The 14,877-nt window shown below is 48.3% G+C and overlaps 1 protein-coding gene across 3 annotated transcripts in view; it reads left to right on the forward strand.

Annotated features, from left to right (window-relative positions):
• The window catches only part of LOC121001746 (flap endonuclease 1-like), a 57,823-nt gene that overhangs the window by 24,832 nt on the left and 18,114 nt on the right, over positions 1-14,877 (forward strand). For all 3 annotated transcript variants that reach the window (XM_040432939.1, XM_040432938.1, XM_040432940.1), the window contains 4 exons: positions 922-1,024; positions 5,951-6,008; positions 14,010-14,071; positions 14,229-14,365. In XM_040432939.1, coding sequence (XP_040288873.1) covers positions 922-1,024; positions 5,951-6,008; positions 14,010-14,071; positions 14,229-14,365 — 360 coding nt within the window. The remainder of the gene's footprint in view (positions 1-921; positions 1,025-5,950; positions 6,009-14,009; positions 14,072-14,228; positions 14,366-14,877) is intronic.

Here is a 14,877-nt window from a genome sequence, read left to right on the forward strand (position 1 = left end):
CCTTTACTTACACCCAGGTCATCATCTCCTCCTTTACTTACACCCAGGTCATCATCTCCTCCTCTACTTACACCCAGGTCATCATCTCCTCCTCTACTTACACCCAGCAGTCATCATCTCCTCCTTTACTTACACCCAGCAGTCATCATCTCCTCCTTTACTTACACCCAGCAGTCATCATCTCCTCCTTTACTTACACCCAGCAGTCATCATCTCCTCCTTTACTTACACCCAGCAGTCATCATCTCCTCCTTTACTTACACCCAGCAGTCATCATCTCCTCCTTTACTTACACCCAGCAGTCATCATCTCCTCCTTTACTTACACCCAGCAGTCATCATCTCCTCCTTTACTTACACCCAGCAGTCATCATCTCCTCCTTTACTTACACCCAGCAGTCATCATCTCCTCCTTTACTTACACCCAGCAGTCATCATCTCCTCCTTTACTTACACCCAGCAGTCATCATCTTCTCCTCTATTTACACCCAGCAGTCATCATCTCTCCTCTATTTACACCCAGCAGTCATCATCTCCTCCTTTACTTACACCCAGCAGTCATCACTCCTCCTTACTTACACCCAGGTCATCATCTCCTCCTTTACTTCCACCCAGCAGTCATCATCTCATGTCTTCCTCTTTCTTTCCTCCTTAGCGTTTCTCTTATATTTGGAGTCAGGTCCCCTTTGGACACGTTTGTTGGAGTTATTGCCAGATGACGCCATTCTTTTCCCCTCATGCAGACATTTTGGGCAGGTTCCCATGGTGTAAGCAGTAGTCATATTATTAGATTGCAGTTGTTTGTGGGTCACGCATGGTCAGAAGTCCCGTCATACACAGTGCCCCTCAGAATTTATAAAATTATGGCGGATGTCTCATCATGTAGCTCAATGGCTGCCAATAATCCTTGTGCCTTCTGCAGTGTCCTGCAGGGTCTCTTCCAGCGCACAGTCTTCATGCTGCAGAATGGGATCAAACCTGTGTATGTGTTTGATGGGATTCCACCAGAAAACAAGCGCCTCAAAGTGAGTACCTGATAGTAGAGCAGGATGAGAGCTCACACATGATATGGTCTGACCTTCCAGTACAAACACTGGAGTACTCTCATGCCTAGGGGAGACTATAGTGCTGTTCACCCTCGGCTTGAACCAAATGCCAGAGCTGCAGTGAAGACTGAATGTGGTCAGAAAGTTTTCTTGACTGACTCCTGTGATTCGGATTGGATACACTGTTAAGAACGAAGATTCACCAGGTTGAACTTTAGCCTGCCCAATGCTGTAATTTCTTCTGGGATTAGTATGAGACGCCACTGATATAGTCTATGTCCTGTGTATGGGGATCTGTGACATGTGGCAGATCTACGTCCTGTGTATGGGGGATCTGTGACACGTGGCAGACCTATGTCCTGTGTATGGGGGATCTGTGGCAGATCTACGTCCTGTGTATGGGGGATCTGTGACACGTGGCAGATCTATGTCCTGTGTATGGGGGATCTGTGGCAGATCTATGTCCTGTATATGGGGAATGTGTGACACGTGGCAGATCTATATCCTGTGTATGGGGGATGTGTGACACGTGGCAGATCTATGTCCTGTGTATGAGGGATGTGTGACACATGGCAGATCTATGTCCTGTGTATGTGGGATGTGTGACACGTGGCAGATCTATGTCCTGTGTATGGGGAATGTGTGACACGTGGCAGATCTATATCCTGTGTATGGGGGATGTGTGACACGTGGCAGATCTATGTTCTGTGTATGGGGATGTGTGACACATGGCAGATCTATGTCCTGTGTATGTGGGATGTGTGACACGTGGCAGATCTATGTTCTGTATATGGGGGATGTGTAACACGTGGCAGATCTATGTCCTGTGTATGGGGGATCTGTGACTCGTGGCAGATCTATGTCCTGTATGTGGGGGATGTGTGACACGTGGCAGATCTATGTCCTGTGTATGGGGGATCTGTGGCAGATCTACGTCCTGTGTATGGGGGATCTGTGACACGTGGCAGATCTATGTCCTGTGTATGGGGGATGTGTGACACGTGGCAGATCTATGTCCTGTATATGGGGAATGTGTGACACGTGGCAGATCTATATCCTGTGTATGGGGGATGTGTGACACGTGGCAGATCTATGTCCTGTGTATGAGGGATGTGTGACACGTGGCAGATCTATGTCCTGTGTATGGGGGATGTGTGACACGTGGCAGATCTATGTCCTGTGTATGGGGATGTGTGACACGTGGCAGATCTATGTCCTGTGTATGGGAAATGTGTGACACGTAGCAGATCTATGTCCTGTATATGGGGGATGTGTGACACGTGGCAGATCTATGTCCTGTATATGGGGGATGTGTGACACGTGGCAGATCTATGTCTTGTATATGGGGGATGTGTGACACGTGGCAGATCTATGTCCTGTGTATGGGGAATGTGTGACACGTGGCAGATCTATGTCCTGTATATGGGGATGTGTGACACGTGGCAGATCTATGTCCTGTATATGGGGGATGTGTGACACGTGGCAGATCTATGTCTTGTATATAGGGGATGTGTGACACGTAGCAGATCTATGTCCTGTATATGGGGGATGTGTGACACGTGGCAGATCTATGTCTTGTATATGGGGGATGTGTGACACGTGGCAGATCTATGTCCTGTATATGGGGGATGTGTGACACGTGGCAGATCTATGTCTTGTATATGGGGGATGTGTGACACGTGGCAGATCTATGTCCTGTGTATGAGGGATGTGTGACACGTGGCAGATCTATGTCCTGTATATGGGGGATGTGTGACACGTGGCAGATCTATGTCCTGTGTATGGGGAATGTGTGACACGTGGCAGATCTATGTCCTGTATATGGGGGATGTGTGACACGTGGCAGATCTATGTCCTGTATATGGGGGATGTGTGACACGTAGCAGATCTATGTCCTGTATATGGGGGATGTGTGACACGTGGCAGATCTATGTCCTGTGTATGGGGGATCTGTGACACGTGGCAGATCTATGTCCTGTGTATGGGGAATGTGTGACACGTAGCAGATCTATGTCCTGTGTATGGGGAATGTGTGACACGTGGCAGATCTATGTCCTGTATATGGGGGATGTGTGACACGTGGCAGATCTATGTTCTGTGTATGGTGGATCTGTGACACGTGGCAGGTCTATGTCCTGTGTATGGGGAATGTGTGACACGTGGCAGATCTATGTCCTGTATATGGGGGATGTGTGACACGTGGCAGATCTATGTTCTGTGTATGGTGGATCTGTGACACGTGGCAGGTCTATGTCCTGTGTATGGGGGATGTGTGACACGTGGCAGATCCATGTCCTGTGTATGTGGGATGTGTGACACGTGGCAGATCTATGTCCTGTGTATGGGGAATGTGTGACACGTGGCAGATCTATGTCCTGTGTATGGGGGATGTGTGACACGTGGCAGATCTATGTCCTGTATATGGGGGATGTGTGACACGTGGCAGATCTATGTTCTGTGTATGGTGGATCTGTGACACGTGGCAGGTCTATGTCCTGTGTATGGGGGATGTGAGACACGTGGCAGATCTATGTCCTGTGTATGTGGGATGTGTGACACGTGGCAGATCTATGTCCTGTGTATGGGGAATGTGTGACACGTGGCAGATCTATGTCCTGTGTATGGGGGATGTGTGACACGTGGCAGATCTATGTCCTGTATATGGGGATGTGTGACACGTGGCAGATCTATGTCCTGTGTATGGGGAATGTGTGACACGTAGCAGATCTATGTCCTGTATATGGGGATGTGTGACACGTGGCAGATCTATGTTCTGTGTATGGTGGATCTGTGACACGTGGCAGATCTATGTCCTGTGTATGGGGAATGTGTGACACGTGGCAGATCTATGTCCTGTGTATGGGGAATGTGTGACACGTGGCAGATCTATGTCCTGTATATGGGGGTGTGACACGTGGCAGATCTATGTTCTGTGTATGTGGGATGTGTGACACGTGGCAGATCTATGTCCTGTGTATGAGGGATGTGTGACACGTGGCAGATCTATGTCCTGTGTATGGGGGATGTGTGACACGTGGCAGATCTATGTCCTGTATATGGGGATGTGTGACACGTGGCAGATCTATGTCCTGTGTATGGGAAATGTGTGACACGTAGCAGATCTATGTCCTGTATATGGGGGATGTGTGACACGTGGCAGATCTATGTTCTGTGTATGGGGGATGTGTGACACGTGGCAGATCTATGTTCTGTGTATGGTGGATCTGTGACACGTGGCAGATCTATGTCCTGTATATGGGGATGTGTGACACGTGGCAGATCTATGTCCTGTATATGGGGGATGTGTGACACGTGGCAGATCTATGTCTTGTATATGGGGGATGTGTGACACGTGGCAGATCTATGTCCTGTGTATGGGGAATGTGTGACACGTGGCAGATCTATGTCCTGTATATGGGGATGTGTGACACGTGGCAGATCTATGTCCTGTATATGGGGGATGTGTGACACGTGGCAGATCTATGTCTTGTATATGGGGGATGTGTGACACGTGGCAGATCTATGTCCTGTATATGGGGGATGTGTGACACGTGGCAGATCTATGTCTTGTATATGGGGGATGTGTGACACGTGGCAGATCTATGTCCTGTGTATGAGGGATGTGTGACACGTGGCAGATCTATGTCCTGTATATGGGGGATGTGTGACACGTGGCAGATCTATGTCCTGTGTATGGGGAATGTGTGACACGTGGCAGATCTATGTCCTGTATATGGGGGATGTGTGACACGTGGCAGATCTATGTCCTGTATATGGGGGATGTGTGACACGTAGCAGATCTATGTCCTGTATATGGGGGATGTGTGACACGTGGCAGATCTATGTCCTGTATATGGGGGATCTGTGACACGTGGCAGATCTATGTCCTGTATATCGGGGATGTGTGACACGTGGCAGATCTATGTCCTGTATATGGGGATGTGTGACACGTGGCAGATCTATGTCCTGTATATGGGGGATGTGTGACACGTGGCAGATCTATGTCCTGTATATGGGGATGTGTGACACGTGGCAGATCTATGTCCTGTATATGGGGGATGTGTGACACGTGGCAGATCTATGTCCTGTATATGGGGATGTGTGACACGTGGCAGATCTATGTCCTGTATATGGGGGATGTGTGACACGTGGCAGATCTATGTCCTGTATATGGGGATGTGTGACACGTGGCAGATTTATGTCCTGTATATGGGGGATGTGTGACACGTGGCAGATCTATGTCCTGTATATGGGGATGTGTGACACGTGGCAGATTTATGTCCTGTATATGGGGGATGTGTGACACGTGGCAGATCTATGTCCTGTGTATGGGGGATCTTTCACTTGTGGTGGGCCTCTGGCACGTCTGTGTTGTGGACATTTATGAGAGACCACTGACAGACAGAAGTTAATGAGATAGGGAGGGGAATAATTCTCCATTCCATAAGTTTCCTTTCATAACCTTCTCTCCGGAGGACCATTCCTATGATCTGTAATAATAAATATGGTAGGAATGTGTTAAATATTAAAGGGGTTGTCCAGCTAGTATTTATATTTTACAAATGGTCACAATGGCATGAAAAACAACAGAATTGCCCCATGGTGGCTCAGTGGTTAACCCTGTGGGGTGCTAGGCTCCAATCCGACCAAGGACAACACCTGCATGAAGTTTGCATGTGCTCAGCGCGTTTTCATGGGTTTCCCCCCCGCACTCCACAGACAGACTAATTGGGACCTTACATTGTGAGCTCCATTGAGGACAATCTGATGTTGATATCTGTAAAGCACTGCGGGATATAGTAGCGCTATATAAGTTCTCGGGCCCCCCATCTTTCTTTACTTTGTTTTACCTCTCAACATACATGGAACGACTGCTAAGCCAATCACATGTCATCTCTCCTCTAGGTCTCTAAAGATGGAAAAGTCCGGTCTAATAGAAAAGCAAACCCTTTACCGACCCCAGGTGAGGAAATAGGATGTGAGCTGGAAGTGACTACGGTAGTTATCGGACATTGGGATGTACAGCAGATGACGCCAGTCTTACAGCGCCCCCTCCAGTTCAGCCTCATCAGTACTGTGCTCTGCAGTCAGCTTCACCCCACCCTGAAATGGCTGATAACAGGGAGCAATAGACTGTATTCTCCTGTCCTACAGTCATCCTCTCCCCTGAAATGGCTGATAACAGGGAGCAATAGACTGTATTCTCCTGTCCTACAGTCATCCTGTCCCCTGAAATGGCTGATAACAGGGGCAATAGACTGTATTCTCCTGTCCTACAGTCATCCTCTCCCCTGAAATGGCTGATAACAGGGGGCAATAGACTGTATTCTCCTGTCCTACAGTCATCCTCTCCCCTGACATGGCTGATAACAGGGAGGCAATAGACTGTATTCTCCTGTCCTACAGTCATCCTCTCCCCTGAAATGGTTGATACCAGGGGGCAATAGACTGTATTCTCCTGTCCTACAGTCATCCTGTCCCCTGAAATGGCTGATAACAGGGGGCAATAGACTGTATTCTTCTGTCCTACAGTCATCCTCCCCCCTGAAATGGCTGATAACAGGGGACAATAGACTGTATTCTCCTGTCCTACAGTCATCCTCTCCCCTGAAATGGCTGATAACAGTGGGCAATAGACTGTATTCTCCTGTCCTACAGTCATCCTCTCCTCTGAAATGGCTGATAACAGGGGGCAATAGACTGTATTCTCCTGTCCTACAGTCATCCTCTCCCCCCTGAAATGGCTGATAACAGGGAGCAATAGACTGTATTCTCCTGTCCTACAGTCATCCTCTCCCCTGAAATGGCTGATAACAGGGAGCAATAGACTGTATTCTCCTGTCCTACAGTCATCCTCTCCTCTGAAATGGTTGATACCAGGGGGCAATAGACTGTATTCTCCTGTCCTACAGTCATCCTCTCCCCTGAAATGGTTGATACCAGGGGGCAATAGACTGTATTCTCCTGTCCTACAGTCATCCTCTCCCCTGAAATGGCTGATAACAGGGAGCAATAGACTGTATTCTCCTGTCCTACAGTCATCCTCCCCCCTGAAATGGCTGATAACAGGGAGCAATAGACTGTATTCTCCTGTCCTACAGTCATCCTCTCCCCTGAAATGGCTGATAACAGGGGGGCAATAGACTGTATTCTCCTGTCCTACAGTCATCCTCTCCCCTGAAATGGCTGATAACAGGGAGCAATAGATTGTATTCTCCTGTCCTACAGTCATCCTCTCCCCTGAAATGGCTGATAACAGGGGGCAATAGACTGTATTCTCCTGTCCTACAGTCATCCTCTCCCTGAAATGGCTGATAACAGGGGGCAATAGACTGTATTCTCCCGTCCTACAGTCATCCTCTCCTCTGAAATGTCTGATAACAGGGAGCAATAGACTGTATTCTCCCGTCCTACAGTCATCCTCTCTCCTGAAATGGCTGATAACAGGGAGCAATAGACTGTATTCTCCTGTCCTACAGTCATCCTCTCCCCTGAAATGGCTGATAACAGGAGGCAATAGACTGTATTCTCCTGTCCTACAGTCATCCTCTCCCCTGAAATGGCTGATAACAGGGAGCAATATATTGTATTCTCCTGTCCTACAGTCATCCTCTCCCCTGAAATGGCTGATAACAGGGGGCAATAGACTGTATTCTCCTGTCCTACAGTCATCCTCCCCCCTGAAATGGCTGATAACAGGGAGAAATAGACTGTATTCTCCTGTCCTACAGTCATCCTCTCCTCTGAAATGGCTGATAACAGGGAGCAATAGACTGTATTCTCCTGTCCTACAGTCATCCTCCCCCCTGAAATGGCTGATAACAGGGGGAAATAGACTGTATTCTCCTGTCCTACAGTCATCCTCTCCCCTGAAATGGCTGATAACAGGGAGCAATAGACTGTATTCTCCTGTCCTACAGTCATCCTCTCCCCTGAAATGGCTGATAACAGAGGGCAATAGACTGTATTCTCCCGTCCTACAGTCATCCTCTCCACTGAAATGCCTGATAACAGGGGGCAATAGACTGTATTCTCCCGTCCTACAGTCATCCTCTCCACTGAAATGGCTGATAACAGGGAGCAATAGACTGTATTCTCCTGTCCTACAGTCATCCTCTCCCCTGAAATGGTTGATACCAGGGGGCAATAGACTGTATTCTCCTGTCCTACAGTCATCCTCTCCCCTGAAATGGTTGATACCAGGGGGCAATAGACTGTATTCTCCTGTCCTACAGTCATCCTGTCCCCTGAAATGGCTGATAACAGGGGGCAATAGACTGTATTCTTCTGTCCTACAGTCATCCTCCCCCCTGAAATGGCTGATAACAGGGGGCAATAGACTGTATTCTCCTGTCCTACAGTCATCCTCTCCCCTGAAATGGCTGATAACAGGGAGTAATAGACTGTATTCTCCTGTCCTACAGTCATCCTCTCCCCTGAAATGGCTGATAACAGGGGCAATAGACTGTAATCTCCTGTCCTACAGTCATCCTCTCCCCTGAAATGGCTGATAACAGGGGGCAATAGACTGTATTCTCCTGTCCTACAGTCATCCTCTCCCCTGAAATGGCTGATAACAGGCAGCAATAGATTGTATTCTCCTGTCCTACAGTCATCCTCTACCCTGAAATGGCTGATAACAGGGGACAATAGACTGTATTCTCCTGTCCTACAGTCATCCTCTCCCCTGAAATGGCTGATAACAGGGGGCAATAGACTGTATTCTCCCGTCCTACAGTCATCCTCTCCACTGAAATGGCTGATAACAGGGAGCAATAGACTGTATTCTCCTGTCCTACAGTCATCCTCTCCCCTAAAATGGCTGATAACAGGGGCAATAGACTGTATTCTCCTGTCCTACAGTCATCCTCTCCCCTAAAATGGCTGATAACAGGGGCAATAGACTGTATTCTCCTGTCCTACAGTCATCCTCTCCCCTGAAATGGCTGATAACAGGGAGCAATAGACTGTATTCTCCTGTCCTACAGTCATCCTCTCCCCTGAAATGGCTGATAACAGGGGGCAATAGACTGTATTCTCCTGTCCTACAGTCATCCTCTCCCCTGACATGGCTGATAACAGGGGGCAATAGACTGTATTCTCCTGTCCTACAGTCATCCTCTCCTCTGAAATGGCTGATAACAGGGAGCAATAGACTGTATTCTCCTGTCCTACAGTCATCCTCTCCCCTGAAATGGCTGATAACAGGGAGCAATAGACTGTATTCTCCTGTCCTACAGTCATCCTCTCCCCTGAAATGGCTGATAACAGGGGCAATAGACTGTATTCTCCTGTCCTACAGTCATCCTCTCCTCTGAAATGGCTGATAACAGGGAGCAATAGACTGTATTCTCCTGTCCTACAGTCATCCTCTCCCCTGAAATGGCTGATAACAGGGGGCAATAGACTGTATTCTCCTGTCCTACAGTCATCCTCTCCCCTGAAATGGCTGATAACAGGGGGCAATAGACTGTATTCTCCTGTCCTACAGTCATCCTCTCCTCTGAAATGGCTGATAACAGGGGGCAATAGACTGTATTCTCCTGTCCTACAGTCATCCTCTCCCCTGAAATGGCTGATAACAGGGAGCAATAGACTGTATTCTCCTGTCCTACAGTCATCCTCTCCCCTGAAATGGCTGATAACAGGGAGCAATAGACTGTATTCTCCTGTCCTACAGTCATCCTCTCCCCTGAAATGGCTGATAACAGGGAGCAATAGATTGTATTCTCCTGTCCTACAGTCATCCTCTCCCCTGAAATGTCTGATAACAGGGAGCAATAGACTGTATTCTCCTGTCCTACAGTCATCCTCTCTTCTGAAATGGCTGATAACAGGGAGTAATAGACTGTATTCTCCTGTTCTACAGTCATCCTCTCCACTGAAATGGCTGATAACAGGGAGCAATAGACTGTATTCTCCTGTCCTACAGTCATCCTCTCCCCTGAAATGGCTGATAACAGGGAGCAATAGACTGTATTCTCCTGTCCTACAGTCATCCTCTCCCCTGAAATGGCTGATAACAGAGGGCAATAGACTGTATTCTCCTGTCCTACAGTCATTTTCTCCCCTGAAATGGCTGATAACAGGGAGCAATAGACTGTATTCTCCTGTCCTACAGTTATCCTCTCCCCTGAAATGGCTGATAACAGGGGCAATAGACTGTATTCTCCTGTCCTACAGTCATCCTCTCCCCTGAAATGGCTGATAACAGGGGGCAATAGACTGTATTCTCCTGTCCTACAGTCATCCTCTCCCCTGAAATGGCTGATAACAGGGGCAATAGACTGTATTCTCCTGTCCTACAGTCATCCTCTCCCCTGAAATGGCTGATAACAGGGGGCAATAGACTGTATTCTCCTGTCCTACAGTCATCCTCTCCTCTGAAATGGCTGATAACAGGGGCAATAGACTGTATTCTCCTGTCCTACAGTCATCCTCTCCCCTGAAATGGCTGATAACAGGGGGCAATAGACTGTATTCTCCTGTCCTACAGTCATCCTCTCCCCTGAAATGGCTGATAACAGGGAGCAATAGACTGTATTCTCCTGTCCTACAGTCATCCTCTCCCCTGAAATGGCTGATAACAGGGGGCAATAGACTGTATTCTCCTGTCCTACAGTCATCCTCTCCCCTGAAATGGCTGATAACAGGGAGCAATAGATTGTATTCTCCTGTCCTACAGTCATCCTCTCCCCTGAAATGGCTGATAACAGGGAGCAATAGACTGTATTCTCCTGTCCTACAGTCATCCTCTCCCCTGAAATGGCTGATAACAGGGGCAATAGACTGTATTCTCCTGTCCTACAGTCATCCTCTCCTCTGAAATGGCTGATAACAGGGAGCAATAGACTGTATTCTCCTGTCCTACAGTCATCCTCTCCCCTGAAATGGCTGATAACAGGGGGCAATAGACTGTATTCTCCTGTCCTACAGTCATCCTCTCCCCTGAAATGGCTGATAACAGGGGCAATAGACTGTATTCTCCTGTCCTACAGTCATCCTCTCCTCTGAAATGGCTGATAACAGGGGGCAATAGACTGTATTCTCCTGTCCTACAGTCATCCTCTCCCCTGAAATGGCTGATAACAGGGAGCAATAGACTGTATTCTCCTGTCCTACAGTCATCCTCTCCCCTGAAATGTCTGATAACAGGGAGCAATAGACTGTATTCTCCTGTCCTACAGTCATCCTCTCCCCTGAAATGGCTGATAACAGGGAGCAATAGATTGTATTCTCCTGTCCTACAGTCATCCTCTCCCCTGAAATGGCTGATAACAGGAGGGAATAGACTGTATTCTCCTGTCCTACAGTCATCCTCTCCCCTGAAATGGCTGATAACAGGGGGCAATAGACTGTATTCTCCTGTCCTACAGTCATCCTCTCCCCTGAAATGGCTGATAACAGGAGGCAATAGACTGTATTCTCCTGTCCTACAGTCATCCTCTCCCCTGAAATGGCTGATAACAGGGAGCAATAGACTGTATTCTCCTGTCCTACAGTCATCCTCTCCCCTGAAATGGCTGATAACAGGGGGCAATAGACTGTATTCTCCTGTCCTACAGTCATCCTCTCCCCTGAAATGTCTGATAACAGGGGGCAATAGACTGTATTCTCCTGTCCTACAGTCATCCTCTCCCCTGAATGGCTGATAACAGGGGGCAATAGACTGTATTCTCCTGTCCTACAGTCATCCTCTCCCCTGAAATGGCTGATAACAGGGGGCAATAGATTGTATTCTCCTGTCCTACAGTCATCCTCTCCCCTGAATGGCTGATAACAGGGGGCAATAGATTGTATTCTCCTGTCCTACAGTCATCCTCTCCCCTGAATGGCTGATAACAGGGGGCAATAGACTGTATTCTCCTGTCCTACAGTCATCCTCTCCTCTGAAATGGTTGATAACAGGGGAAATAGACTGTATTCTCCTGTCCTACAGTCATCCTCTCCCCTGAAATGGCTGATAACAGGGAGCAATAGATTGTATTCTCCTGTCCTACAGTCATCCTCTCCCCCTGAAATGGCTGATAACAGGGGGTAATAGATTGTATTCTCCTGTCCTACAGTCATCCTCTCCCCTGAAATGGCTGATAATAGGGGGCAATAGACTGTATTCTCCTGTCCTACAGTCATCCTCTCCCCTGAAATGGCCGATAATAAGGAGCAATAGACTGTATTCTCCGGTCCTACAGTCATCCTCTCCCCTGAAATGGCTGATAACAGGGGGCAATAGACTGTATTCTCCTGTCCTACAGTCATCCTCTCCCCTGAAATGGCTGATAACAGGGGCAATAGACTGTATTCTCCTGTCCTACAGTCATCCTCTCCCCTGAAATGGCCGATAACAGGAGGCAATAGACTGTATTTTCCTGTCCTACAGTCATCCTCTCCCCTGAAATGGCTGATAACAGGGGGCAATAGACTGTATTCTCCTGTCCTACAGTCATCCTCTCCCCTGAAATGGCTGATAACAGGGGGCAATAGATTGTATTCTCCTGTCCTACAGTCATCCTCTCCCCTGAAATGGCTGATAACAGGGGGCAATAGACTGTATTCTCCTGTCCTACAGTCATCCTCTTCCCTGAAATGGCCGATAACAGGGGCAATAGACTGTATTCTCCTGTCCTACAGTCATCCTCTCCCCTGAAATGGCCGATAACAGGAGGCAATAGACTATTCTCCTGTCCTACAGTCATCCTCCCCCCTGAAATGGCTGATAACAGGGGGCAATAGACTGTATTCTCCTGTCCTACAGTCATCCTCTCCCCTGAAATGGCTGATAACAGGGGGCAATAGATTGTATTCTCCTGTCCTACAGTCATCCTCTCCCCTGAATGGCTGATAACAGGGGGCAATAGACTGTATTCTCCTGTCCTACAGTCATCCTCTCCCCTGAAATGGCTGATAACAGGGGGCAATAGACTGTATTCTCCTGTCCTACAGTCATCCTCTCCCCTGAAATGGCTGATAACAGGGGCAATAGACTGTATTCTCCTGTCCTACAGTCATCCTCTCCCCTGAAATGGCCGATAACAGGAGGCAATAGACTGTATTCTCCTGTCCTACAGTCATCCTCTCCCCTGAAATGGCTGATAACAGGGGGCAATAGACTGTATTTTCCTGTCCTACAGTCATCCTCTCCCCTGAAATGGCTGATAACAGGAGGCAATAGACTGTATTCTCCTGTCCTACAGTCATCCTCTCCCCTGAAATGGCTGATAACAGGGGCAATAGACTGTATTCTCCTGTCCTACAGTCATCCTTTCCCCTGAAATGGCTGATAACAGGGGGCAATAGACTGTATTCTCCTGTCCTACAGTCATCCTCTCCCCTGAAATGGCTGATAACAGGGGCAATAGACTGTATTCTCCTGTCCTACAGTCATCCTTTCCCCTGAAATGGCTGATAACAGGGAGCAATAGACTGTATTCTCCTGTCCTACAGTCATCCTCTCCCCTGAAATGGCTGATAACAGGGAGCAATAGACTGTATTCTCCTGTCCTACAGTCATCCTCTCCCCTGAAATGGCTGATAACAGGGAGCAATGGACTGTATTCTCCTGTCCTACAGTCATCCTCTCCTCTGAAATGGTTGATAACAGGGGGCAATAGACTGTATTCTCCTGTCCTACAGTCATCCTCTCCCCTGAAATGGCTGATAACAGGGAGCAATAGATTGTATTCTCCTGTCCTACAGTCATCCTCTCCCCCTGAAATGGCTGATAACAGGGGGTAATAGATTGTATTCTCCTGTCCTACAGTCATCCTCTCCCCTGAAATGGCTGATAATAGGGGGCAATAGACTGTATTCTCCTGTCCTACAGTCATCCTCTCCCCTGAAATGGCTGATAACAGGGGGCAATAGATTGTACAGTTGATTTGCACCACAGTTGAAGAAAAAACAGCCTACAAGGGTCATCAGCGGAGCCCTTTTCCTAATATTTTATATGTTCTATGTCTTATAGGGTCAGACAACATTAAAGACCTGAAGACTCTGCTGAGATACCTGGGGGTCCCCATTATACAGGTAATTCCTGGATCATATAGCACCACACTCATTAACAACCTGACCCCTTTCCCCGATACATATGTCTGCAGACATAGATGCGACATCCCGCCGGCTCTTCCCTATGTGTTATGCTTTACACCGCTCCACCCACTAATACACAGACTCTATTGTCCAGGCTCCCAGTGAAGCAGAAGCCACCTGCGCCCACCTGGTGGTTAAGGGCATAGCATGGGGCGCAGTGACTGAGGACATGGACGCTCTGCCATTCAACTGCAACCGCCTCATCCGGAATCTGACGGCCAAAAAGAAGATGTAGGTGACATGTTGAGTGAATGGGGATTTCTGGAGCCTCGTTTAACAGTACTGGGGGGAATAAGGGCAGAACATACAGGAGTCTGGAGACAATGGCGAACCTGGCATTACTTGGCAGGATAGGCGCAGTTCTCTCATCAATTACGTACATGTACACCAGTCATGTGTGCCAATCAATGGCGCATGTCAATTGACAGTTCATCATAACCACATACCCTTTTCTGGGGAGTGTAGAGTGGGACAAAGGAGGGCCGAGGGGTCTGGAGGAGCAGAACAATCTAAGGGGGACAGAGGAGACTGGAGGAGGACAGAGGGGTCTGGAGGAGCAGATTAATCTAAGGGGGACAGAGGGATCTGGAGGAGCAGAACAATCTAAGGTGGACAGAGGAGACTGGAGGAGGAAAGAGGGGCCTAGAAGAGCAGAATAATCTAAGGGGGACAGAGGAGACTGGAGGAGGACAGAGGGGTCTGGAGGAGCATTATAATCTAGGTGGGACTGAGGAGACTGGAGG

The sequence above is a fragment of the Bufo bufo genome, chromosome 5, assembly GCF_905171765.1.
Source record: "Bufo bufo chromosome 5, aBufBuf1.1, whole genome shotgun sequence".
Taxonomy (NCBI): domain Eukaryota; kingdom Metazoa; phylum Chordata; class Amphibia; order Anura; family Bufonidae; genus Bufo; species Bufo bufo.